The sequence below is a fragment of the Gopherus evgoodei genome, chromosome 1 (assembly GCF_007399415.2).
Source record: "Gopherus evgoodei ecotype Sinaloan lineage chromosome 1, rGopEvg1_v1.p, whole genome shotgun sequence".
NCBI lineage: Eukaryota > Metazoa > Chordata > Testudines > Testudinidae > Gopherus > Gopherus evgoodei.
The window spans coordinates 188,930,978-188,955,668 of NC_044322.1; the positions used below are offsets into that span (position 1 = coordinate 188,930,978).

The 24,691-nt window shown below is 44.8% G+C and overlaps 1 protein-coding gene across 1 annotated transcript in view; it reads right to left on the reverse strand.

Moving 5' to 3' along the window:
- Positions 1 to 5,528: 5,528 nt before the first annotated feature.
- Positions 5,529 to 24,691, reverse strand: part of BCL9 (BCL9 transcription coactivator) — a 74,262-nt gene continuing 55,099 nt past the window's right edge. The window contains exons 2-9 of the mRNA XM_030580635.1: positions 19,649 to 19,731; positions 16,528 to 16,828; positions 14,938 to 15,254; positions 13,572 to 13,761; positions 12,975 to 13,074; positions 10,272 to 12,510; positions 7,964 to 8,224; positions 5,529 to 6,994 (exon numbers count right to left, since the gene is read on the reverse strand). Coding sequence (XP_030436495.1) covers positions 5,880 to 6,994; positions 7,964 to 8,224; positions 10,272 to 12,510; positions 12,975 to 13,074; positions 13,572 to 13,761; positions 14,938 to 15,254; positions 16,528 to 16,580 — 4,275 coding nt within the window. The 5' untranslated portion in view covers positions 16,581 to 16,828; positions 19,649 to 19,731 and the 3' untranslated portion in view covers positions 5,529 to 5,879. The remainder of the gene's footprint in view (positions 6,995 to 7,963; positions 8,225 to 10,271; positions 12,511 to 12,974; positions 13,075 to 13,571; positions 13,762 to 14,937; positions 15,255 to 16,527; positions 16,829 to 19,648; positions 19,732 to 24,691) is intronic.

The window sequence follows — 24,691 nt, forward strand, 5'->3', positions numbered from 1 at the left end:
ATGAACTCCTAGGTGAATTTGACTTCTCAATTTAACAGGGAAGTTTAGTGAACTACTCTAGCCTATGCTTGCGGCTTTCACAAGCTGGGAAGGATCATGGCAGCTTGTATTCAGTGAGAGCACTCTAGGAATACACCGGTTACTGTAGAAGTGCTGTTGATTTAAGTGGTAACACTCTTCTTCTCTGACCTCATTACCCTAGGAGAGTAGTAAGGAGCACTGCATTACCAGAGACGCCATGTTTTAGTTAGTATGTAAAACTCAGGCTCTTCATCATTTATAGCCATTAAGACTCCCTTGGCATTATGCAATAGCCCTCCTCTCCTAGCACATCTGGTTATTTACATGCAGTTTTCCTAAACAGCCCCTACAATGTCACTGTGTAATATTATCCCTTCCCACCTAAAGAGAAGCACTAAATAGTGTAGTGCTGCTGTAATTAATTGCTGGATATATGACTGGAGGTACTAGAGTAATTCCTGTCTGAGAAACATGGGCTTGACTTTCCTTTGATATGTCATTAAACTGCCCCCACCAACCACTATTTATGTTGACAAATACACAATGGGAGGAATGATTTGAATACATGGATACATCACCAAATTCTAAACTAATTGCAATCAGTAGCAAAGAAAGCAAACAAAATATTAGTAATTTTTAGGGCTGTCAAGTGATTAGAAAGCATGATTAATTGCAAAATTAAAAAATAGAGTTTTAATCACACTGTTAATAATAGAATACCATTTATTTAAATATTTTGGGTGTTACTTATTTCTGTGCTGCTGCCGCAGCTTGTAGTGCCTGGCACTCGGTCTGCAGCTCAAGGCAGACTCTGTGCTGTTGCACAGGGGCTGCATCTTGCTGCAGCTCTCCGGCCAGTCCTGGTTCACCAGGGGCACTAGATGCAGCACCCCCCTGTGCATGGCACCTTAGTGAGTGGCTGCCCCTCATCCATCCTTAAGACTGGCCATATCTCCCAGCCACCAAGCCCCATCTCAGTTATGCAATTAGCATGTTAAAAAAAAAAAAAAGCAGCTTTTACTTTCAGTTAATCACGTGTTAGCAGCAATTAACTGACAGCCTTAGTAATATTTTATCAAACTTCTTATACCTCCTGAACCTACCATATAAGCCAATGGTACACTCATCTGGAACACCATGTTCAGCTCTGGGCTCACTAGCTCAAGAATGACAGTGCAGAATGTGTTCCAAGAAGAGCAATGGAAGTGATTACAGGGATAAGGATGAATTATTTATGTGGAGACTGAAGTGATGTGGACTCTCTCGAAAGGGGACATTATAGAAGTCTATGCAATAACTAAAGATATACAGAAGGTAAAACATATGAGTCTATAAGCTTGTTTACCCCCATCATATAAGAACAAGATGCCATCTAGTGAAAGTGAACAAGAAGTTCTGTGGAACTCATTGGCACAAGATACACTCAAGAGCACAGGCAGATTTTGAAGAACTATACAGCTAACAAAAAGAACTGCTTACCCTAGGTAGCATAAAATACATTTTAGGAGTATAAAACCCTCATGCTTCAGCTCATAAACCTAGTTCTAGTTGACTGATTGGGAAGAAACTTCCCCTCTCAACAGTTATTCCATAATGTTATATATGGGGTTTCTGGCACTGGCCACAGTCAGATAAGATAATGGACTAAATGGACTACATGTCTAATTCAGTATGACAACTCTAATATAAGCACAAAATTACCAGGGAAGAGTGGTGGTGTGATGAAAGAATTAAGCCAAGATCTGCTGAGGAAGCTGCCCCTGTCTTTTGCTCATTGTTCATGACTAGCAGTAATATTCTCCTGTACAACACTCAACCAGAAGTGAGGCAGCAGAAGCACTGTGTGCTGGGGGCTTTGTCCAAGACTATATATACTTCTACCCTGATATAACGCTGTCTTCTGGAGCCAAAAAATCTTACCACATTCTAGGTGAAACTGCGCTATAGCGAACTTGCTTTGATCCGCTGGAGCACGCAGCCCCGCCCTCCCGGAGTGCTGCTTTACCACGTTATATCCAAATTCGTGTTTTATCTGGGTAGAGGTGTAGATCTCTAATGTCTATATAAAGTCGAGCAGACTTCTAGACACTATAAATAATAGTTTTGAAAGGAATACTGATGGGAGATTAGTGTACTTTTACACAAAGACAGAAATACCAAAGGAGGAAGTTAAGAGCTGTAAGTCTACAAGACTGGAGGATACTGCCAACTGCTAAAAAACAAATACAGGTATGAAGTAGCTGAGGTACTGATGCCAACATGGATAATATTTTTCAAGTCATCAACTCCAAAACAGGGAACAGGGCTTCTCTCTGCAAGAGTCAGTAAAGAGGAATCCCGCTACTCACAGTTTATGCAATGTATGTCTAAGGATAGACTAGTAGAGCCAATCGCTGTATCTAATATGATTAACTGAGAAGTTTCTAGAAAGCAAAACTAAGCCTTAATGTAATACAAGTTCATTTAGGATATCCAGTCCATCTCCCTGTCAATGCAGCATCCAACATTTTTGTTTGGTTTTTTAAACTAGAAGTCCCTCAAACTTAAGAAAAAATAACTATGGGGAAACATTTCTGATGTTGATTTAAAGACGGTGAACAACAAGCAGTTAAAGTAATGAACTGGTTTTCATGCAGAGGAGTTGCTAGGGAGAAGGTCTTAGAACTTGGTGTGGAAGTTTCATTAGAATAGCAGAAGTGGATACTGAGCTGAAGTAGGGCCTGTGGCTCCAACACAATAAATGTTAGTGGACTTTTCTTTTTAAGGATTAAAAAGAGACACCAGCTGTTTAAAACATAGTATATAGCACAAGGTGTTGAAGTGTGATGTCTACAATAGGCAGCTATAAAAATAACTGGAAATTATCTACATTGGCTGGCTCTGAACCTGGAGGATCCGCTGCTGAAAGTGGGAGAAAAAATGAACGGAGCAGGCCAGTGGCAGAAGTGAGATGAGATCTTTTAAGAGTCACAGCTACCAAATTGATGTAGCAGACCATGGTATTCTCTAACTAGAGTCTTGCCTTCTAACTTTGTTCATTTCTCTTCAAGAAACACCAAATAGTGAATAGATTTGGCAGAGGAGGACTGCATATATTTGTGTGTGAAGACATGAGTGTGCAAAGATTACAAGTAGAAAAGAATATTTAGATTAGACATGATTGATATATTCAAAATTATGAAGTGTGGTGAAAATTAATCAGCTGCACTTCTTTCTGTTGTCAGAGAACAAGCAGATTCTTGATTAAATTATTAGTGCTGGGCTTATTGACTAAGTTAAATCTTTTATGCAACATATTTGCAATCTGTGGCCTACAGTGCCTTAGTAGTTCATCATAACAGATGCTACATTTAAGAGGTCTAGATAATTTGTCTAGGAGTCACATTTATAATTACGAAAATTAAGATATGCGGACGCCTAAATTCATATCAAAGAATGAGGCTTAGGCACTGATGCCACTCAGGCAGTAACCTGTCCCAGTACCTTCTGATTCAACATTGGTTAGATCCCAAGAGCATAAGGAATGTTGTAAGTCTTCCTCTGAAGCATCACTTAGTGGGTACCACCAGAAGACAGATATTAGCTAGCTGGTAGGATAATTTGTATGCAAGATACAGAGCCTTACCTGCATGGTTCTTGAGTAGATTAACCTGTTATATGGTCTGCAACCTGGAGAGTGTACTGTCTTTTAGACCCTGATACCGAGAAGTGTGTGTGTACTTTACAGATGAACTGTCTGCAATACCACAATCTACAACTTTAAACAGATTTCAAATATTTACCATGTATTTGTGATATAGGAGGGATGTTACCATTAAGTTTCAGAAGTTCACCATCTGGGGGTTACATTTTGGGCTTTTCTGCCATCAGGCTGTGCAGCGATTTAAAATGAGAGTCTGAATAGCAGAATGTTTCCTCCCATGTTACTAAAGAGAAAGAGCAGCCAAGCTTGTATGAATAAAGTCTATCTCATACTTTCAAACAAAGCAGGAGGAGGATTTGAGAATAAATTGCTGTTTTACTTTGGAGAAAGAACTATGTTTTAGTATCCAGTCTCTCTCCCCATGCATGTTACGTAAAACTTCATTGCTGAAATTCTCTCAAAAAGGTCTGAAAAAGCAGAGATGGAATTAGACAGGGATCAATGAAACAGCAGTAAGGCAACATTTACCCAAGGTTGTCTAGATAAAAAACCTGCTCACTGAAGATTTATCTAACACCTTTGTCATTTAATTCTTCCCTTTACCTTAGCTTCTAATCCACACGTCAGAGACCCTACCTCACTCATCAACAACCCAGTGTGACAAAGAACCATCGAGTGTTGCCATTTCGGCAGAGACACTTTGGCAGTGAACAGACTTTGCAAACAGTGTCATACTTTCTCCCTGTTGTAACAGAAAGGAGACACTCGCCTTGCAGTGGACCAAGAACCACTAACCCAGAAGGATGTCCAGAAGCAGGAGTTTTTAACCAATTCTCCAGCCCTCAAGGTGTTGAAAGAGGCTGTGGATACCATCTCCAGGGTTCAGGTCTGCCCCTTTGAGATAATGCCAAACTCAAAGAAACAATCATGTTCAGCTCAGGCCAGGTAAAATGAGTAAAGGAGAAGTGAATTGAAAGAGGCACACAGCAGCCAATCCAGTACCTTTCATAAGATACGAAAGCTAGTCCCATGTAGCGGCTAATACAACTGTGACGCTAATGAGTGAACAAACAAGGAGAAGCTTGTCAGTCACCTGAAGCACACAGGACACCACTGGACTGGATTTTAAAAAGACACAGTCCATTTTTGTAAGAAACAATATATTTTATTTTTCTGACACCACAGCCCTGGCGAGTGGTTTTGTACCAAATTTAATGGAGGTTACACAGAACGTCTTACGCTGGGGAGGAAGAAAAAATAACCACAAAAAAAAATCCTGGATAACTTTTAGTGTCTGTTCCACTCCCACATTAATAAAATCACTTGGGGTTTCTAAGAAAAGGAGAATAGGAAACAGTGAGAGAAAGACTACTGTAGAATGTAACAGTGTCCAAGTCCAGCCCCTTCCTGAAAGTGGGAAAACTCCCCACATGAGGAGAGGCTCTCCTAGATTTACTCCCCAAAATAATACATTGTATTGCAGCTGCCAAAGGAGGAGACAAAAGGGGACGGAGAGAGAAGCCTATTTAATAAGGAGTGGGAGGGAGAGACAGAAGGTGCTGGACAGCACTCCATAATTTGAAAAATATGTCCTTAACTTATTATTTCTTTTAAAAGATTCCCCTCACTGAACTTAAGTTCCTTTTTTGTGCTTTTCATTAATACTCTGCTCTGAGGTCGTAGTTTGGTTTTCTATACATTAGAGTTGAAGGAAAATAGTCCGAAGTTCTGAAGATGGATTCTCCACCTAAAGTAAACAGCCTAGAATCCCATTCTCCTCTCACCCCAAAGACTAAAGTCTCTGCTAAAATCCCTTTTACAATATAGTACAGTACACAAAAAAAAAAAAAAAAAAAAAAATAACCGAGAGTCCTGGGATAAGCCAGTCCAAAGGACGTAAACATACAGAGAATGGTGCAACTTGTGACAAATGGCAATTCTCAAAATACAGCTACAGATTCTCAAAGCAGGTGCCATCATGGGATACTGAAGTCCACAAAAATAATTTTTAAAAAATAAATCTTAAAAAAAAACCTGTTAAAATGAATAATTTGTTTTCAGGTAAATTCCATACATTCGAGATTTCCCAAAGCATCCCCTGGTCTCTTTTCACCTATTGCATGGCCAAACTGTACTCCTGAAGCTCCCCAAAAGCCGTCAGGACATGGAATCTCATCTTGACAAGGATCAGAACATCCAGTCTTATGGTAGCAGCTTAAAACATCATGTTCCCCGGATTTCCAGGGCCTTGGCTAAATCCTCCCATTCCAACATCAGCAGCCATACCTCGGGGTCTCATCTGGGGGGGAATCATGATGTTCTGTTGGGGTCCCATCATGCCCTGCATTGACATCATCATACCAGGTGAGCCTACAGGACCTGGGTGGCTATATAGCCCAGCAGGGGCTCGGTCCTTGCCTGGAATCATACCCACTGCAGCTACTGGGTTACTCATTAGCGTGGGCTGACCAGGCATTGCTGTTTGTGCTGGTGACATCATCCGATGATGAGGTCCCATCATGCCTTGCTGCAGAAAGGCAGGTGGTCTCATTGGGTTATGACCTGGCATAGATGGAGCAGTTCCGAGGGGGATATCAGCAGTTCCCACTGGCCCTGGGCCCCCCATTCCAGGTAATGCAAGTCCCATTCTTGGAGTCTGCTCTCCTATCATTCCCTGCATATGAGAAAATCCAGGCCCGGGACCCTGCGGCTGCTTGCGGCCTGGAACTTCCCCACGAGGGAAATACTGCAGTGTCTGGCTAGGCTTCTCTGATGGAATTATCCTGGACAGGTCAAACTCTGGTATTCCAGTGGCTCCAGGGCGGATCACCTCCTGCAGGTCTGGATCAGTGAAAACCGAAGGCATGTTTCCTAGAACAGTGAAGGAGTCTGGACCCCCAGGACCTCCAGTCTTGCAAAGTGCTGGATCTGTTGAACTTTGGGGCAGGTTCGTGGGACGCCCCAGAGGTCCTTCTCCATGGAAGCCCATTCCAGCAGGGAAGTTGCTTTGTCCTCCACTGGGGCCATTGTGTGGAAAGGGCACCTGCTGGGGCGGGGACTGTACTGGAGGAAACCCCTGTGGGAAGCCCAGGCGTCCTTGAGGTACCATTGGAGCATCTTGGGAACCATGCCCCATCATTGGATTGTGTGACATCAGGCCAGGTCCTACAGGTACCCCATGAGGAGGTATACTGGATCCCATAGCATTTGGGGAGGGCATCTGATTGGTATGGGAAAGAGGCTGGGTCATTCCCATTGGGCTGAGGGTTGGCATTGGACCCACTGGGTTTGGACCTGAAATTCGAGGATTCTGGGAATTAATGCCCATTCCTAAGAAAGAAATAAAAAAAATCAAATTTAGATCAGACAATCAATGAAGACAGAAGAACTGTGTGTAATATTCCTGGCTCCAATTTAAAAAACAAAATTAGTGCCAGTGAAAGATTCTGAAACTTCACTTTCTAGGGCTACGGTTCTATTTAACCATAAAACTTACACAGCACGGGCTTCAGCAGCCCTACCTTGTCCTCACACTGTTCCAATGTGACTCAACAGGGCTCTTAAAGCAAGAGAAGTGGTCACTCTAGAGCTAATCCATGTTGTGACCATTTTGTCAAGACTGTCAACAAGTGGGAAAATTAGTGGCACGTGTGTTTGTAGGAGTTGTTTTATAAACATCCAGTGGACAAATGTTTGTGTAAGTGGACTCAATACCTCCCTTCCAAACATATGGCACCTGCATGTCAGACGGCTCTCATTGCTGTTGGACTAATTAATTTGACCAGCTCTATGAATGCTGCAATTTGCCATCAAGTATTTATTTAACAAGTCATTTTTTTCCAAGTACATGATCAGCTCCAATCACTACTGTCCTGGGCAGACTGTAAACCAGTAAACTACAGGCAAAGTCTTCAAATACCTGTTACTAGACTCACGGGCCTGAGAGTTATCTTTTTCAATTGTGTTCTTATCCCACTGGCTTTTTAACCAAAAAAAAAAAATTCTATTGTGTTCCAGTGAACAACAAACAATTTGGGACAGGGGCTTATAGCGTAAACACATTTCACTCATTGTAGAGCAGGTCACTAAGCCCAAAGGGACAGGAGCTTTCATTTCTCTTCTCCCCTAATGCCTGGATAAGGAACAGAGCAGCTTCTCCCTTATTCTGGCACAGGCCAGACAGTCACCATGCTCCGTCCTCTGTGTAAAAAGAGGGTGCACGTTTCTGGGAAACATTCCAACCACTTCTTCTCCAACACAGACAGAGCACACAGAAGGCTGGCTGGGAACCTGCCTTACCTGGTAGATTGTTCATCGGTGGCAAATTTGGGGAGCGTGCTGGAGGGGAGTCATCATCCGAGCTAGCCACAGTCTTGATGGCATCATGGTAGAGTGGCGTAGAGCTGGGCATGGCAAACTTGGACATCCTAGACATCATGATGGAGAGGGGATTCTGGGACAGCGTGGGCTCTGGAGGCATCGTGTAGGGACTGCTAGAGGGAAGATTTCCAGGGAGAGTCACAGGAGCAGACTGGCTGACAGTGGAAGGTGGTGGGCCACCTAAAAGAGGAAAGGATTTAGGTGGGTTTTTTCCCCTTTTAAAATAAACCCCTTTTCTCCCAGAAAAACCCATCAGTGGTTCCAAATAGTAGTAGTGAGGCAAACAGTTAAGTATGGTTGAAATACACATTGTACTTTTAGACAGTGGACTTCTATCCATGTGGTTTCTTTTGGGAGGAAGACAATACTATTCCCAGAAGCATGGTCAACTAGTTGGAAATTTTTTCCCAAACTTCCATTGTAATTCCCTTTACATTTATACCTCAAATGCGAGCACAGAGACAGAACCCAGAGGACATACAGCCACAGTGGGTCATACATTATAGGCATCCATGCTGATTTCTGGAGAGCTCTATTAAAAGTTTATACAAAGTTTTAAGCTTAAATCAAAACTGGAATCTTGCATATAAAAGCTCATTACAGTTACAGTCTCAAGGAGTCTCTTTCCCTATTAATTTAAAATATCCTTCCCTCTTCCAAAAGTGTAAACACTATTTTCTGCTGCTCCCAGTCCCCATGTCTCCACACCAATAAGCTTCAAGATGCCTGGCTCAGTTTTGGAGCAAGGGATCATTGATTTCAGGAAAAAGTTTAAAACACTCTGTTGTCAGCCAAACAAAAGCCACCACCAAAAAACCCTCTGTATTAAAGACCCCTCTAGGCACAAAAGTAGCCACAGATTGGAGAGTCTGGGTCTAATTGCAGCAATTCAAGCCCAGATTCAATGCCAAACTTAACACTCAGCCTCAGAGGCCACTCTAGACAGAAGTATCCAGATTCTTCCTCCTTCCCAGTGTGGCACTTTCTAGACATAGGACGCAGAATAAGATGGCTAAATGGCAGATATTAGAATACAATGGACATGAAGTGTCTATAGTTAGAACCATTGCTGCCACAGGAGCTCACAACTCACTAGCATGCGTTTCTGAGCCACAGGAGCAGTCTATTCACTTTGAAAAGGAAAAAAGCCTGCTGGTCCCTTTCAATAGCTATCATTCTGTAACACCAGAGGGCAATGTAGTCATGCATCTTTCACAGTCTCCTCCCAAACTCCTGCAATAAGGAGGAGGTTTCACAGGCTGAAAAGCTCTTGAGAGCTGGTTCCATCACACTGCTGCTTGGAAACACTGCACACCAGGGATTTACATATTAGGAAGCTTGTAGGAGAAACAGACTCAATCATGTATAAGCTCTAAATCTATGAAGGAGAGATGGGACTAGTGCTGCTGAAATGCCAAACACACAGGTTTCTGGATTCATACGATCTACGTTCTTAGATTGTACATCTTTTGTGCTAGACACTGGTAGTCCCTGCTCCAGGCATCACCGTCCATGACTGGGGCTCCCAGGTGCTAGGATAATACAAACACCACCACCGATACACTCCACAGACCTGCAGCACATCTCTGAGGACCAGCTGCAGAGAATCCACCTGCTACCTCTAACTATACAGGAAATAGACAAAATCTGAATTTATATCAACAAAGTGCCTCCTAGGAGGATTTGTAAAGTAAAACTATACCTGTGTCTGAACAGATTGTGAACAATAGCTCCTGTGGCCAGTACACATTTATTTACAGGTATGTCTTCTGTTTCTCCTCTATTCTAACAAACTCGTTTATTTTGAGGCACCTTTAGGATCTAAAAAGCAAAATTTCTCCCCAATGCTACAATATTTCACTTAAGGACAGGTTAGCAAACAAACTGTTCTAAGCTCTTTTATAAAGAGTGACTTCCTCCTCCCAACCAATCCAAATATATTTGACAGTCATCTCTGGAACAAGGGCAGTATTCAACATGTGCACATGGGCAAGGTAAGATGAGAGGAGGCAATCTGTTATGGAGCTCACCCACATGTTCCTCTCACTTAGTTCTGAGCCTAGACACAACCTGCTTCAAACTGGCAGGAAAAGCTCCTTGTTCTCTCTCCTCTTTGCACTCCCTGCCTCAAATGGTAGCCTCTGTGAGCCCTCATCTCACACCACACTTCAAGATGACCATACGTGAACCAAAGAATTTACGTTTGGATAGAATAGGAAGCACTGACCTGACTCCACATTCCCCAGCATGGCTGGGGAAGACATGGTGAGAGAGGCTTTGTGGTTCGGGGGAATCCCAGGACTCTGCAGTGGGGGCTTTGGAGAAGAAGTCCAGCCAGGAGAAGGTGCAGGGAGGGAAGGAGACTTGAGGTGGACTGGTGAGGCAGCAGCAGATCCCAAAACAGGGGGAGACTTAATGGAAGCAGCAGCTGCTGCAGCAGTTGGGCCTGCAAGCATTCCTGCCAGCTGGGATGGAGTCTGAGGAGACTTAAGGTTCCCCGATGGAGAACCCAGCATGGGAGACTGGACCTGCCGCATCGTGGGAGACTTCAGTGGGTTGATGCCCGGTGAATGCACCTGACTGGCTGCAACAGAGATATCCAAGGGCTTGCGTCCTAGGCTGCGCTGAACAGGGGGAGCTGTGTTGAGGCTATTAGGGTTACTGGTTGGGTTGAGAGGTAGTGGCGGCATGTGGCTGAGCCGGTTGTTAGTCCTTTGGTCAGGCCCAATCTGCTCTCTGAGATTACGGAGACCACCTCCTGGGCCCTGAGACATAGGAAGGAAAGGCCTGGGACCCATGCCATACTCCTGTTGGGGATGCTCTCCAAATGGCAAGGACACCATTTTCTGCTGAGAGGAGAGCATCTCTGAGACACCTGGACGCAGTTTCATCATCTCCTCTGGCCCCACTCCAACTTCCCTCATCTTCTGAGGTATCATGGATGGGTTGGAGCCCATGCTAACGTTCAGACTAATGTCCCCCTTCATGCTGCCAGGCCCCATCCCAAACTCCAGCTCTCTACCAGGGCCCATCTGAGGTGGCATTCCTTTTGGGAAGTCCCCCCTGGAAGGGCTCAGGGGCCCTTCAACAGGCATGCGAGAGAAGATGGGGTTATTCCCAGGCTCCATGTGTCTCTGGGAGGGAATCATTCGGTTCATCTCTATGCCAGGCCTGATGCCTTCTATGCTCAAACCAGGGGGCAGGCCCAGCTGCTTTTCTGCCAACTGCTGTTGAAAGATCTCCTCTGGCAGGCCCTGGGGATTTGAGAACCGCTCCCCTCGACCAGGGCCACTGAAGACACCCTGGCCTGGAGGGAAGTTTCGGCCATCTGGAATTTTTGGCACATCTTCTGGCCAACTGACTCCTGAAAGCCCGGGTCTGGATGTGGGGTTTGGGACACTGGGGCTGTCCATGTCAGGATTCATCATTCCTGCAAATCCAGGCAGGCGCATCTGGCTCCCAGGCATATTGGGATGAGGGGCCATGCCTCTGGGGGGTAGGGAATGAGACACATTCATGCCATCAGCAAAGGATTCTGGACCACCAGGACCCCAGCCCTCACCAGGGGTCATCTGGTAGGGAGGTGGAGGGCCTCGAACCACCCCTCGCGGCCCGTGCTGGTGGACCATCATGTCCTGCAGAGAACATTGCTGCACCACAACCTGTTCTTGCTTCCTTCTCTTCTCCTCATAAAACTCCTGCTGTAGCTTCAGCCAGGCCACTTGCTCGGGAGTCATGTGATCCAGGTGGTCTGGTCCTATGGGTCCAGATTGGGAGTTCAAAGAGGGTGGCACCATTTCGTCTGGTGAGAAGGGCATGTCTCTATGTCCTTGAGGGCCAAATGGAGCCCCTCCATCTGTCCGAGGCCCTGGCCCTTTGCCTAAACTTTGGGATTGAGCCATCATGGCCTGTATTGGCCCTTCAGGTTTCTTTTGAGGACCATCCAGAACTCCAGAATTCAGCTGAGGCCCCCCACTTTGCCCTCCAGTGAATTCTTTCTCATCAGGGAAAAGCATGCGCTGTATATCTCGTAGAGTTTGCAATGAGCGCTCTCGATGTTCCAGCTGCTCCTGAGACAATCCATCTGGGTTCTCACCTAAACTGGATGGGTCGCCACCGGATACCTGCTGAGTGGGACCTTTGGGGTCTGCAGTGGAGCTATTGCTCCCCTGGGAGACTGGGCTGACTGCTCGATTATTTGGGGTTGAACTCTGCCCAAATCCCTCAGTCTGCAATGGGGTGGAGTTTGCAGGGCTGCCAACAGACATCACTTTACTTTCTACTCCAGGACTGTCCTGATCCATGGGACATGGGGGGCCAGTGGATTTAGGTGCTGGTGCCGAAACAGGTGGAGTTGGCTGCATTTTGGCATTCTGGGGAGGATTGTGTTCCTGCGAAGCAGGGGGCTGCGGCTGAGATTGTGGCAGAGGCTTGGTTTCATTCCGAAGTGCAGCGACCTGCGTGTTCTGAAAGACAAAGCAGAACATTTTAATCAGCTCTTTTTACATCTGTGTGAATGGAGAGAGGGGGATAAAGATCAAGATGTGCTGTATCGTCCCCACCTTAGTCTCACAAACCCACTACAAACACTTTCTGCAGGAACTGATGCCTTGCACATATATTTTGCAAACTAGAGCCTTGGACAAAGATGAAGTGTTCATTTCGCTCACGTGTAACCCACAGACCCAAAGGGTGATGTTTGACACCCCCTCCTATATCCCCAGGATTACTCTACCCAAAAATTATAAAGCTGAAAAACTACTCTGGAAGCGCTAAAACCTTTCATTCATTCTGCACAGTGCTCCCTCCAGCCAAGAACATGTTTTTCAGAGCATAAACAGCCACCCTCCCCTGCCCCACACCTCTTCCACCGGTGTATGCATGTACACACCACTACATCTCCCCATTCTTCCAAGTAAAGGCTCCCTACCAGGGGTACAGTGTTTCGCTCTGCCTTGCTGTTTGAGATGTTCTGGATATGAAAGGACACAATGGTTTCTGCCTGTCCCTTCAGCACAGCTTCTGCAGCCCTGTAAAGACAGACAGACAGACAGACAGACAGACATAGGTGAGGCTGCAGTTAGATGATTATCTTTCTTAAATCCTCCTCTCCCCCAACTACTAGGGGCAGGGAGAAAAGAAAAGTGAAAGGCTGGGTCACCTGTCTTTTGACCCCAGAGGTCTGGGAGAAGAGAAATCAAAGGAGAAGAAAAATCCTCACATCTACAGAAACTTGCTAATCAGTCTTTAGGGTTCATGTCACCATTTAACCCAGCCCTAACTCATCCACCGTGTAGCTCATGAAACAAGGGGCTGTCTGCCAACATTTGCCAAAAACAAAGCTAGGGGGGAGAAACTGAAAATCCTCCTCCAAGCCTAGGTGTTAGTAATGCTTCCCCTTGATCTGTAAATGGCTGTCCACCTCACAAAGGATTTGAAGGAGGAAACACGCTTTTGAATTTCATGTAATGAGGTGCACACAAATGTAGGGAAAGGACACGAAGGACACATTCAACCATTTACTTACTTATTGGCCATGTCAGTAGAAAAGACATAAACCACTTTGGATGGAGTCTTTTGTCCACTAGCTGGCTCCAAAGTGGCAGTGAGGCCATGGGAGGGCGTGGAAGACCTTGGGGCTGAAGCAGTTGAAGGAGTCACAGAGTGTGGTGTATGCTGGGAATCCTGGGTCTTCATATGATCGGCAGAGTTGCAGTCTGGAAAGGAAGAAGGTGTGGGGGAAAGGTCTGACTAGCGTGGAAGTTGTGAGGAAGTTTGATACTCCTCTCACCCTTGACTCTAAGTTGGCATCACAACGCCCAAATGTTCCTATAAAGAAGGCTCAGACTCCTCTCTCAATTAGTACTAAGGAAGCTGTCCTGTTACACTGTGATTCCCACTCACACTCCAAAAAACTCTGCAGGCACCGCTGAGGGGAAGCTCATACTGTCTCAACTCTAGCTAGTTTCCTGCTTTCACAAATGACTAGGTCAGAGAGCATATGTGAGACACACACACACGAGCAGATAAGCATTTAAGTTCTTGTAAGGTGAGGAAAGTTTTGTATGAGACCTTTTTTCTTTCCCCTTACTCATGTCACCTAAACCCTAGTCTGCTATACTGTAAGACTAACCACACAGCTGCTAATCACATCAGTTGGAAACTAACTCAAACTGGACCCAGGTCCTTTACAGCCAAAGCTCTCTTGTTGCCACTCTGTCAAGAAGTCTATCAAATGCAAACCCTGGAAGACCTAACATCACAGGGAAGTAATAACTCTTTGCACTTCTGCGCCACCTTTCATGTGAGAATCTCAGAGCAATTAATCAAATATCACAACTGAGACACACAATAAGTAGATATTTATGCTGCACCTAATTTCACGGGTTAGGAAAGTGAAGAGTATGGTAGTGACATGTCCAAGGTCCCACAATGAATCAGTGACAGAGCCAGGAACAGAATTCAGAAGTCTTGTCTTCCAGTCCTGTGTTCCTACCAGTCACAGCAGTGTAAGTGATATATCATCACCCAATACACCTTACTCATCTGTATTCACAAAACTGGCTTGCATGCTGGCTTTGACACTCCAATTCAAACACAGCAGCTCCTGGGAGGCCAAAGGACAGAGTGGGGTGGAAGGAGACAAACAGCTTTTATTTATTTTCCCAAAACCTCTTGGGGAGCTTCAGTGTTATCATGAAACAACTTTCCAATCTGTACTTCAACAGAACATGGAGACATACATTTACCATTACCAGCTGGGAAAATCCTCCCCTCTCTGTAGGACATTTAGACTCCTTCAGCTGGCACACAGTCACCACCTCAGGCAGATAGATGCTTTCGCTAACACCCACAAGCCAAAGGATCACCTCGCACCAATACTTAGCACTCACCTTTGATTTCCAAATCATCACTGGGAGTCCCAGCATCTTTCTGTTCGAAGGAATCCGCTGAAATGCTCCTCTCTCTCTTTCCCTTCCCCTTGGCACCATTTCCAGACCCATTCTTCAACCCCATGCTCCCACCTGGGCCAGGGAGCACTTTGGGGGGATGACCTCCACTCTTGGGATCACAGGGAGAGGGCTGCGATTGGCTGGTTGAGGCCCCCTGTTTACCCGGGTTGGAAAATTTGGAATCCAGCTGGGGGTTGCCAGATGGGGACATCACTGTAGGGGGACGGACCATCACCTCCTGCTTTGATTTGGGGCTACTGAAAAAAAAAAATTAAAAATAAAGATTAAACTGTTGATTCACTTCAGCAGGAATGGACTAGAGAGAAGCAGCAGCAGCAGCAACCACTGCTGCTGCCACCTTTACAGAGCAAGGCAGTTGCTGCTGAGTAAGAAATGCCTACATGCTTAGCTTCATCCAGCTGCTCTTTCAAACAGGCCTTGAAAAGGTTATTATCCAATATGGGATCACAGTGCTCAAGAAGGCACAAGAACAAGCAGCAGGCCTGCTAGATCCCAGGAATTGCTCAGTCACATGAGGAGCCACCTCTGGGGCTTCTGTCAATAAAGACAACGGTTTCTATGTACACAGAAAAGCGTCTCACACCAAGACCAGCTCAAAGTAAACAAACAGGGCACCATAAAGTTCACCACACTACCCATCCAGACCCAAATGACACAGTACAGCTGTGATCACAAAGCAGAGAAACCCAACACAAGCCAGCCCAAGGCAGCATAAGGAAAACCCAGCATTATTACAGCACTCATCATAGATCATGGAAACTCGCCAGAAAAATACAAACCTCTGACCATGAAAGCAATTAAACCAGCTACAACCTGCCTTTGAATGGGGAAAGAAGAGGATACTGTCTCCACACACTCTCCTGCAAATTGGGGTGGAGGAGACTGCATTAGAGTTTACCAAAAGAAACTCAAAAAAACCCAGTCTTTTCCCACTCACTGACCCATTACACAAACTACAGCTTAAAACTCCGTCTCCTTAGATTCCACTCAGAGACAGTCTTCCTTCCTCCCTTTATTTTAGCCACTGTCATCCCCCTTCCTTTCTTCTGCAGGTATCTGCTGGGAGCTCATTTTACCCCCTAAAAGGCAGTGCACTGTAGCAAGCCTCACTATGGAGCCTGTTCTTATTGCTCCTTCAGTCCGCCAGACAGCTGACTCAGAAGCACTCCCTCTAAGTTACTGTTGGCTCTCGCTGACCCCAGGAGTGAATGGTCAAACATAGGTGTGCTCTCAATCACACCATACATCCAGTGCATCACCTGTCCTTCAAGCTTTTCCTTTTCCAAGTCAATGGATGATGTCGTTTGGCACAGGCAGATGAATGACATGGACAAGGCTTGTGCGATGATAATCAGTTCCATGCTGCTCCTGCCAGCAGCACAGGGAGAACTTTGTGTGGGAGCGCAAGCCCAAAGATCATCTGTGCTTGACACAGGCCTTTGATAACACTGCAGCAGAGCAGGGACACCTCCCTCTCCATACCCAGAACAGTTCACTGAAGCGTCTCACCTCTGTGTGTTTCCTGATGGGGAGTTCCTCACTTTGGGGTTACTGGAATGCATTGACAGAAATCCTGAGCTCACACTCTCACACAGATGGGCTCTCGTCAAGTTCTTCTAGGGGGCCTGCTGCTGCTGGCAGCTTCGAAGCACCTTCTGCCGCACGCTTCTCTCACCGCTGTCCGTCTGCTTGTCTTTTTTCTCTTTGTCTCTCTCTGTCGTTGCACTGGGCCCTTCCCTCCTGCAGCTCCAGCATTCTCTGAATGTGTGCCTCCTGCTGCTGAGGGGAAGTCTCGCATCTCCAGGGCACACTGTGCCAAACCACCCCCAAAGAAAGAACAGAAAATAGGTAAGGTACATTCCAAACCCTGGAATTAACTGAATGAAACAGACCAGCGGATGACAATCCTTTCCCCTTCGTTAAACAGGCTGAGGGACTGGCATTTTCAGCTGGCTGGAAGATAGCTGAAATGTACAGCTAGGAGGAAGCTCTGGGCAGGTATTAAAAACCCATAAGTGGTAAAGCCAGTCTCCCTTCACCCAGAACGAGTTATGCTGGATTCAAAAGAGCAGGGAAGAAAGAGGTAGGGAAGTTCTTTTTACCCAGATTCTTTGATCCAAGTCATGGAAGAATTCACATAATTTATTTAAGCATGCCCTACACCAAATCACTAGGAACATGGAACTAGACAGACCAGATCGCTAGTCCCGATCGTCCAGAATTCCCAGTATGAATGGCCATTACCTGATTTCCCAGAGGAAGGTAAACTCTTTTCCCCCAATGACAATTAGCCATTTATGCAATGCTGTATGGTGGAAGGTGCACAGGAGGGAGGTAGAGACACAGAAAATGCCTTCCTGATCACCTGTAAGCAACCAGTTTATGCCATGAAGCATGAAACTTGATTACTTTGAGCACACAGAGGAGAACTTGTGGTCAGTTACTGCCTCTAACAAAGCTTGATAGATCATTAGAGAGCTGCCCATCCAAATTTGCTCAGCAACATCATACTAACTATCTAAAAATATTTTTTAATTTAACCTGAGGACTTTTCAGCTTATTTCTGAAGAGAGGCAACATGCACAATGCTGGCCATACATAACAACATAATCATTTCTTCTACATTACTGGAGGAGGAAAATATTGGATTTTTAGGTTTCTTAGGTCCTTTGAGATAAAGTATTTTGGAACAATTTTCTGTCTCGTTTATATTTTAACAGAAGATCTTCTGTTCATCTCATCTACTCAAGATGTAAATCCACATAATTAACAATAAATGTTATATTCTGAATGTATTAAATATTGCTAGTCAAAAATTATTCAAATGTAAATATTCCCAGTATTCCTTCTCAGCACTGAAGCAGCAGTTTCTTGTATGAAACAATAGAAACAAAATAAGATTTAATCAGACTGGCAGGGTCTTGCCTATTATGAAGGAACTAGTGTTTTAAGGATATTAAGAGGACACGAATAGATTCACTGATGTGTCGCTACTGGTGGATTAAGAAATACCTTCCACCATATGATCACATTGCTGCCAGGAAAGACTGGCTAGTAAGGCATTGGTATGGAGCTTTGTGGCTCTCCAGCTCCTCAAGTGATCTTGGTATGTCGTCACACTTGTCGATATTATACCAGTACATTTTGATGCAACATCAATCCAGTGTCAGGACACCACAATGTAATGATTTTGTGGATCTCAACAACTCCAGATATTCTCCTTCCACAGCTTCTCCTGCTGCTTGGAGACAAAAAGAGGGATCCTGGTGACCCCAGTAAGTTTGCTCAATATTCCTGTCTTCACTGCCCTGCTTAAACCCACAAATGCAGGGAATATTCCTGGATTAAGAGCTTCATTTGTTCTGCCCTGATATTGGACAGAGCAAGATGAGTTCTGATCAGACCCACAGATTCCAGATGCATCTCTAGGGCCACAAGCAAAGCATCTCATTCATTTTGAGGTTTGAGAGCAATGGAGTGTTACTGTTATTTCTAGCATGCCACCAGTGTGCATGGTGCTTTACAGGCATACATGAAGAGTTAATTTTGAAAAGTTTCTAAATCCCACTGACTCTCACTGTGTCTTAGGTTGCTACGTCCCTCCTGAAAACAGGACTTCAAATTTTCAGAAGACTTAAGAGCCTGTCATATTGAAAGTCACTGGGACTGAGGCACATTTGAAAATTTTACTCATGGCCACTCTTAAAACTGAAAGTTAGACCAAAGCACAACATATCATGGCAGGAGAGGGAAGAATAATGGCATAACACTGAGCACAATTTGCTGCAAAAGACAGGATATAGAGGTCTGTGTTGTGGATTTCTTGTTATTTATATAGTTATTTCCATTATACTGTTTTTCACTCAAGAATAATGCCTTAATTCTACCCCTTTGTGCATTTGCATTACGATACATTATATGAGCACACGTTATTTTTTCCACAGGACCTCAGTATCATTCAGTGCACAGGACACACACAAAAGGTAGCAGAATAAAGATTGAACAAGCAACCATAAATGCGACATTTCTTAACTTTGACTGCTTTATTTGGCAACATGGATATTGTTCTTTTAACATGTCTTTAAATATAATACACAAGACACACACTATCTTTCAATGGATTAGCACTGAAACTTCGCAGGAGTGAATTATAAGGAGAGATTTGAATGGAGGGGGTAAATATTAACAGAATTTTCCATTTTTCTAAGTTTTGCTCTTTACTGGTTGATGACAAAATGATTGACAACTCTTATTTTTCCCCCTTTGCTTTCCTCTTCTGTGCAATGGAACTGTACAATACTGTGAGACTCAAAATGGAAAGCATCACAATTTTTATTTGTGGGAGTTCGGTGTCCAATAAATTAAAATTCCCCTTCATTTGTGTTAAACTTGGATATGCTCTTCCCTTGCAGTCATTTAGGTTTCAGGGAAAATGGACTCCGGTCCACAGAGCTGGAGTCTCTCTGACTTGCAAAACAATTTTTGTTCTAGTTTCAGAGACTGGCGCCATTGTGGGTGATCAAACCGTGTTTTAAAACGTTTCAGCAAAGTGTCTCAGAGACCCATGTAGATGGGGCCAAAGTTTTTGAAAATCTTATACGACCCAGCATCTTCCCTGTACACAACTCACCAAGACCTCTGGTGTCACGACATTGCAGTGCTCATCGTAGAGGTGATAAGTTCAGGGCCCCTTCTCACACAAGGAAAGATTACCTGAAAAAGAAGAAAAGGGAAGAGCTCCATCACAGCGAAGTCACAGGAATTTGTGGGCCCCTCCCAGGCCACAAAAACGAGACCAAAGCTTTCTCTGAATAGCTGACAAGAAAGCCTCAGCTCAACTAAGCAAGATTTGTTAGTGTTAAGATAGCCTTTACAGGGAGAAAGCTGCAGTGAGGTTTAACTGGTTTGCTATAAACAAATGCAGCAAGGGACAGCTTAGACCTGCTTTGGCACACCTCCTGTTCAGCTAGATGAATTCCCATGAGCCCATCTGTACTCCCAAGAACTGGCACAATGCCTACATAAGCATTCTCCCAACTTCCTTGTCCACCTAACCTTAAGGGTTTGCCTTCCACTCACTTCATGAGCCCAGCTACCTGTGCAAACCCCTGCTCTTCACAATTATACAGTGCCTGCCTCCAAGGCCAGACAGCCTGCCTGCCCACGTGTGAATGAAAATGCAATAGTCTGGTAAAGCTAGGTACTCTCTATGATCAGTCAGGAGAAGTATCAGGCCAATGTCAGAATAGGAGACAGTAAGGCAGCTTCATCTACTGTTCCATTGGCCACCATTCCACTGCAAGACACCACCCTACATGTGGATGTTTATCCATTTGAAAGCATGGCATGCTGCAGTTTTGGTGGTATCTTTGAGCATCAGATGCTGCCAGTTATTCCCCATATTGCCAAAGAGGTCACTGCTGAACTAATCAGTTCCACTCTCCCTACTGTCAGTACTGAGGAAAACATCACATCAGTTAATGTTCAGTTCTCATGTAGGAACCATTGTCAACCACATCATCTGGCAAATTTTACTTTATAAAACGAAAACTTAAGATTCCGCAGCACAATTCTACAGTAAGTGTTGGATTCTAGGATAAATTCTGTGTCAAGGCAGAAAAACACAGAACTCCTGTTACAGACTTATTTCTTCTACCCACTCAATCCATTCTGACCATCAAGATACACCACTATACTAAGTTCAGTTGAAGACACAATGTGCCTCTTACTGTTTACACAGGAAGGATGGCACTGTGGTTAAAGCACAACTGGGAATCGGGAGACTTGGTTTTTATTCCCAGCTCTACCACAGACTTCCCGTCTGACCCTAAGGAACTCCGTTAACACATCTGTGAAACAGGGAACATGAGTTGTGATTTGACATTAAAGTCATTCAGAGTGGTGAAAAATTGTACTTCTATAGCCCCTTACCTCCACCTCAAAGTATCATCCATTCCAATTTGACCTAAACTGTGTAGCAATATCTAGACCAATGAAGCCATCACTCTAGTCAGCCAGTCCTAAATAAAGAGTTGCATCCTCCACCAAATCAATGAGACCATCAACAGGATAGACTGTCCCTATAAGTCACACATATAAATAGCATCTTACAAGACAACTGATGCCATAAACCATTTAATCCAGCAAAAATCTAGCCACAGCAACACCAACATCCCTTCAACATCCCCAGTTATAATCCCCCCTAGGCCAAACCAGTGCCAGTACAGCAACACCTCTCTACCTAACCTAGCCCTAAGCAGCTATCCAATGCAGCCCAAATTTACGTTTTCACATGAGTAAAGAGACTGGAATCACAGAACTAGAAGGGATCTCGAGAGCTCATCTAGTCCAGTCCCCTGCACTCATGCCACAACTAAGTGTTATCTAAACCATCCCTGACAGGTGTTTGTCTAACCTGCTCTTAATCTCCAATGATGGAGATTCCACAACCTCCCTAGGCAATTTATTCCAGTGCTTAACCATCCTGACAGTTATGAAGTTTTTCCTAACGTTCAACCTAAACCTCCCTTACTGCAATTTAAGCCCACTGCATCTTGTCCTATCCTCAGAGGTTAGGGAGAACAATTTCTTCTCTCTCCTCCTTGCAACAATCTTATATGTACTTGAAAACTGTCAATGTCCCCTCTCAGTCTTCTCTTTTCCAGACTAAACAAACCCAATTTTTTCAGTCTTCCCTCATAGGTCATGTTTTCTAGACCTTTAATCATTTTTGCTGCTCTTTGGACTGTCTCCAATTTGTCCACACCTCTCCTGAAATGTGGTGCCCAGAACTGGACACAATACTCCAGTTGAGGCCTAATCAGCGCAGGATAGAGCAGAAGAATTACTTCTCGTATCTTGCTTACAACACTCCTGCTAATATATCCCAGAATGATGTTTGCTTTTTTTGCAATAGCATTCACTGTTGAGTCATATTTAGCTTGTGATCCACTACGATCCCTAGATCACTTTCCGCCTCCTTCCTAGGCAGTCATTTCTCATTTGGTATGTGTGCAACTGATGGTTCCTTCCTAAAAGGAGTACTTAGCATTTGTCCTTATTGAATTTCATTCTATTTACTTCAGATCATTTCTCCAGATCATTTTGAATTTTAATCCTATCTTCCAAAGCACTTGCAATCCCTCCCAGCTTGATATCGTCCGCAAACACTGTAAGTGTACTCTCTATGCCATTATCTAAATCACAGATGAAGATATTGAACAGAACTGGACCCAGAACTGATCCCTGTGGGACCCCACTCATTATGCCCTTCCAGAATGACTGTGAACCACTGATAACTACTCTCTGGGAACTGTTTTCCAACCAGTTTTGCACACACCTTATAGTAGCCCCATCTAGGTTGCATTTCCCTAGTTTGTTTATGAGAAGATCATGCGAGACAGTATCAAAAGCTTTACTAAAATCGAGGTACACCACATCTACCGCTTCCCCCCATCCACAAGGCTTGTTACCTTGTCAATGAAAGCTATCATGTTGATTTGACATGATTTGTTCTTGACAAATCCATGCTGACTTTTACTTATCACTTTATCTTCTAGTTGTTTGCAAACTGATTAGTGCCTGACCCAGAACACTGTGTCAGGATTCCACTGCTGTGGAATCGCACTAGATATGCACTCACGGTTTGACAGTGAACCACTGATAACTACTCTCTGAGTACAGTTTTTCAACCATTTGGTCACCTTATAGTCATTTCATCTAGAACAATTTCCCTGCTTTGTTTATGTAAATGTAATATGCAACTGCATCAGAAATGTTATTTAAAAAAAAATCAAGATATCTGTAGAGAGGGGCCATGGTCTCTCGCCCTGAGAGACCGCCAAGCCCCTCCTTGTGGACAGAGCTGGGACACCTGCGGTCGCCCTGATGGAAGCAGAGGGGTGAGAAAGGAACCAGAACTATAAAAGACCAGCCCTCTAGCTCAGTTTGGGGAGAGCTGTCGGAGGACAAGGATGTCTCTCCCCTGCTGGTGCAGCTTGAAGCCAATGGAGGCTGCCACCATGCCCGAGACCCAGAAGGGCTGCCAGAGCTACCAGACACCAACTAGCTGATGGGGCTGCCACTTGCTGTTTACCCAAGCGAGACAGAGGACAACCCCGGAACTCAGGTACCCCAGGACTGGGAGGGTAGGAAGGAGTCCAGGGAAGCCGAATAGGGTTTGGCTGTGGGACTGATTGTAAGCCAGCCAGCATGTTGTGGGAGGATCCCCACTGACCCAGTGGCAGACCACTCTGCCATTCATAGTGCCCTGGGCTGGGACGCAGTTGAGTGGGAGGGCCTGCGTCCCCCTACCCTGGCCACCCATCCCTGGAGGGTGGCAGTCTGCTCTGTGAGGCCATGAGGCCTGTATTGGTTTGGCACCTGCCAGAGATAGGGCACCAGACAAGTTTGGCTGTAGCTCCTGCAAGGGGTGATTCCCCCCGAATAGCTGTGTTGCTCTGCGTAGACCCAACTAGAACTGTTAACTGTGGATTGCCTGCCCTGACTGAGGGCCCCGGGCAGATAAATTGCTGCCTTGACTAATTATCAGCCAGGACCAGTAACTGCTGGCTGCCCCACCCCGATTGAGGGCCCTGGGTTTATAGACTCCCTGCTGCTCAGTCAGCTGCAGGATAGAACCAAGTGACTCCTCCCACCCTTGCCTCCACTCCACCCCCCCCCCCCCAAATGAGTTGCTCCAGGAGAGAGCGTAGTAAGGGGTGTGGTCTCCCACCCTGACAGACAGGGAAGGACCCATGAACACCCTACAATGTCACATCTATTGCTTCCCTCCTATCTACCAGGACAGTAACCCTATCAAAGAAGGAAATGGATTTGGCATGGCATGATTTGTTCTTGACTAATCTATGCTCGCTATTACTATCATCCTGTCATCCTCTAGGTGCTTACAAATTGATTGTTTAATCATTTGTTCCTGTATCTTTCCAGGTAGGTTGACTAGTTTATAACTCCCCACTATGTTTGCTCTTCTCCAGTCCTCTAGGACCTCACCTGTCCTCCATGAGTTCTTGAAGATAAAATTGCTAATGGTTCCAAGACTGCTTCAGCTAGTTCCTTAAGGACCCTAGGATTAATTGTGTCAAGACTCTGCTGACATGAATACATCTAACTTATATAAACATTCTTTAACCTGTTATTTCTGTTCTAGCTTGTGTTCATTCCCTCTTGTTAATATTAATTGTATTAAACATCGAGTCACCATTAACATTTTAATCAAGACTGAAGCAAAACAGACATAAAATACCTCAGCTGTCTTGTTGTTGTCATCCATTAGCCCTCCTTTCCCACTAGATAGTGGACCCACACATTCCTTTGTCTTTCTCTTGCTCCTAATATATCTACAGAACCTATTCTTATTGCTTATTACCAGCCTTCCTGGTGTAATTCAGTCTGTCCCTTAGGCATTTTGGATTTGTCTCTACATGCCCAAGCTACTCTTTTGTGCTCCTACTTCGCAATCTGTCTGTGTTTCCACTTTCCACAGGATTCTTTTTGATTTTCAGGTCGCTAAAGAGCTCCTGATGGAGCCATACTGACCTCTTACTATTCTTTCCTTCACATTGGGACAGTTTGCTTTGTGCCTTTAATACTGTCTGAGAAATTGCCAGCTCTCCTAAACTCCTTTTTACCTTAGATTTCTTTTCCATGGGAC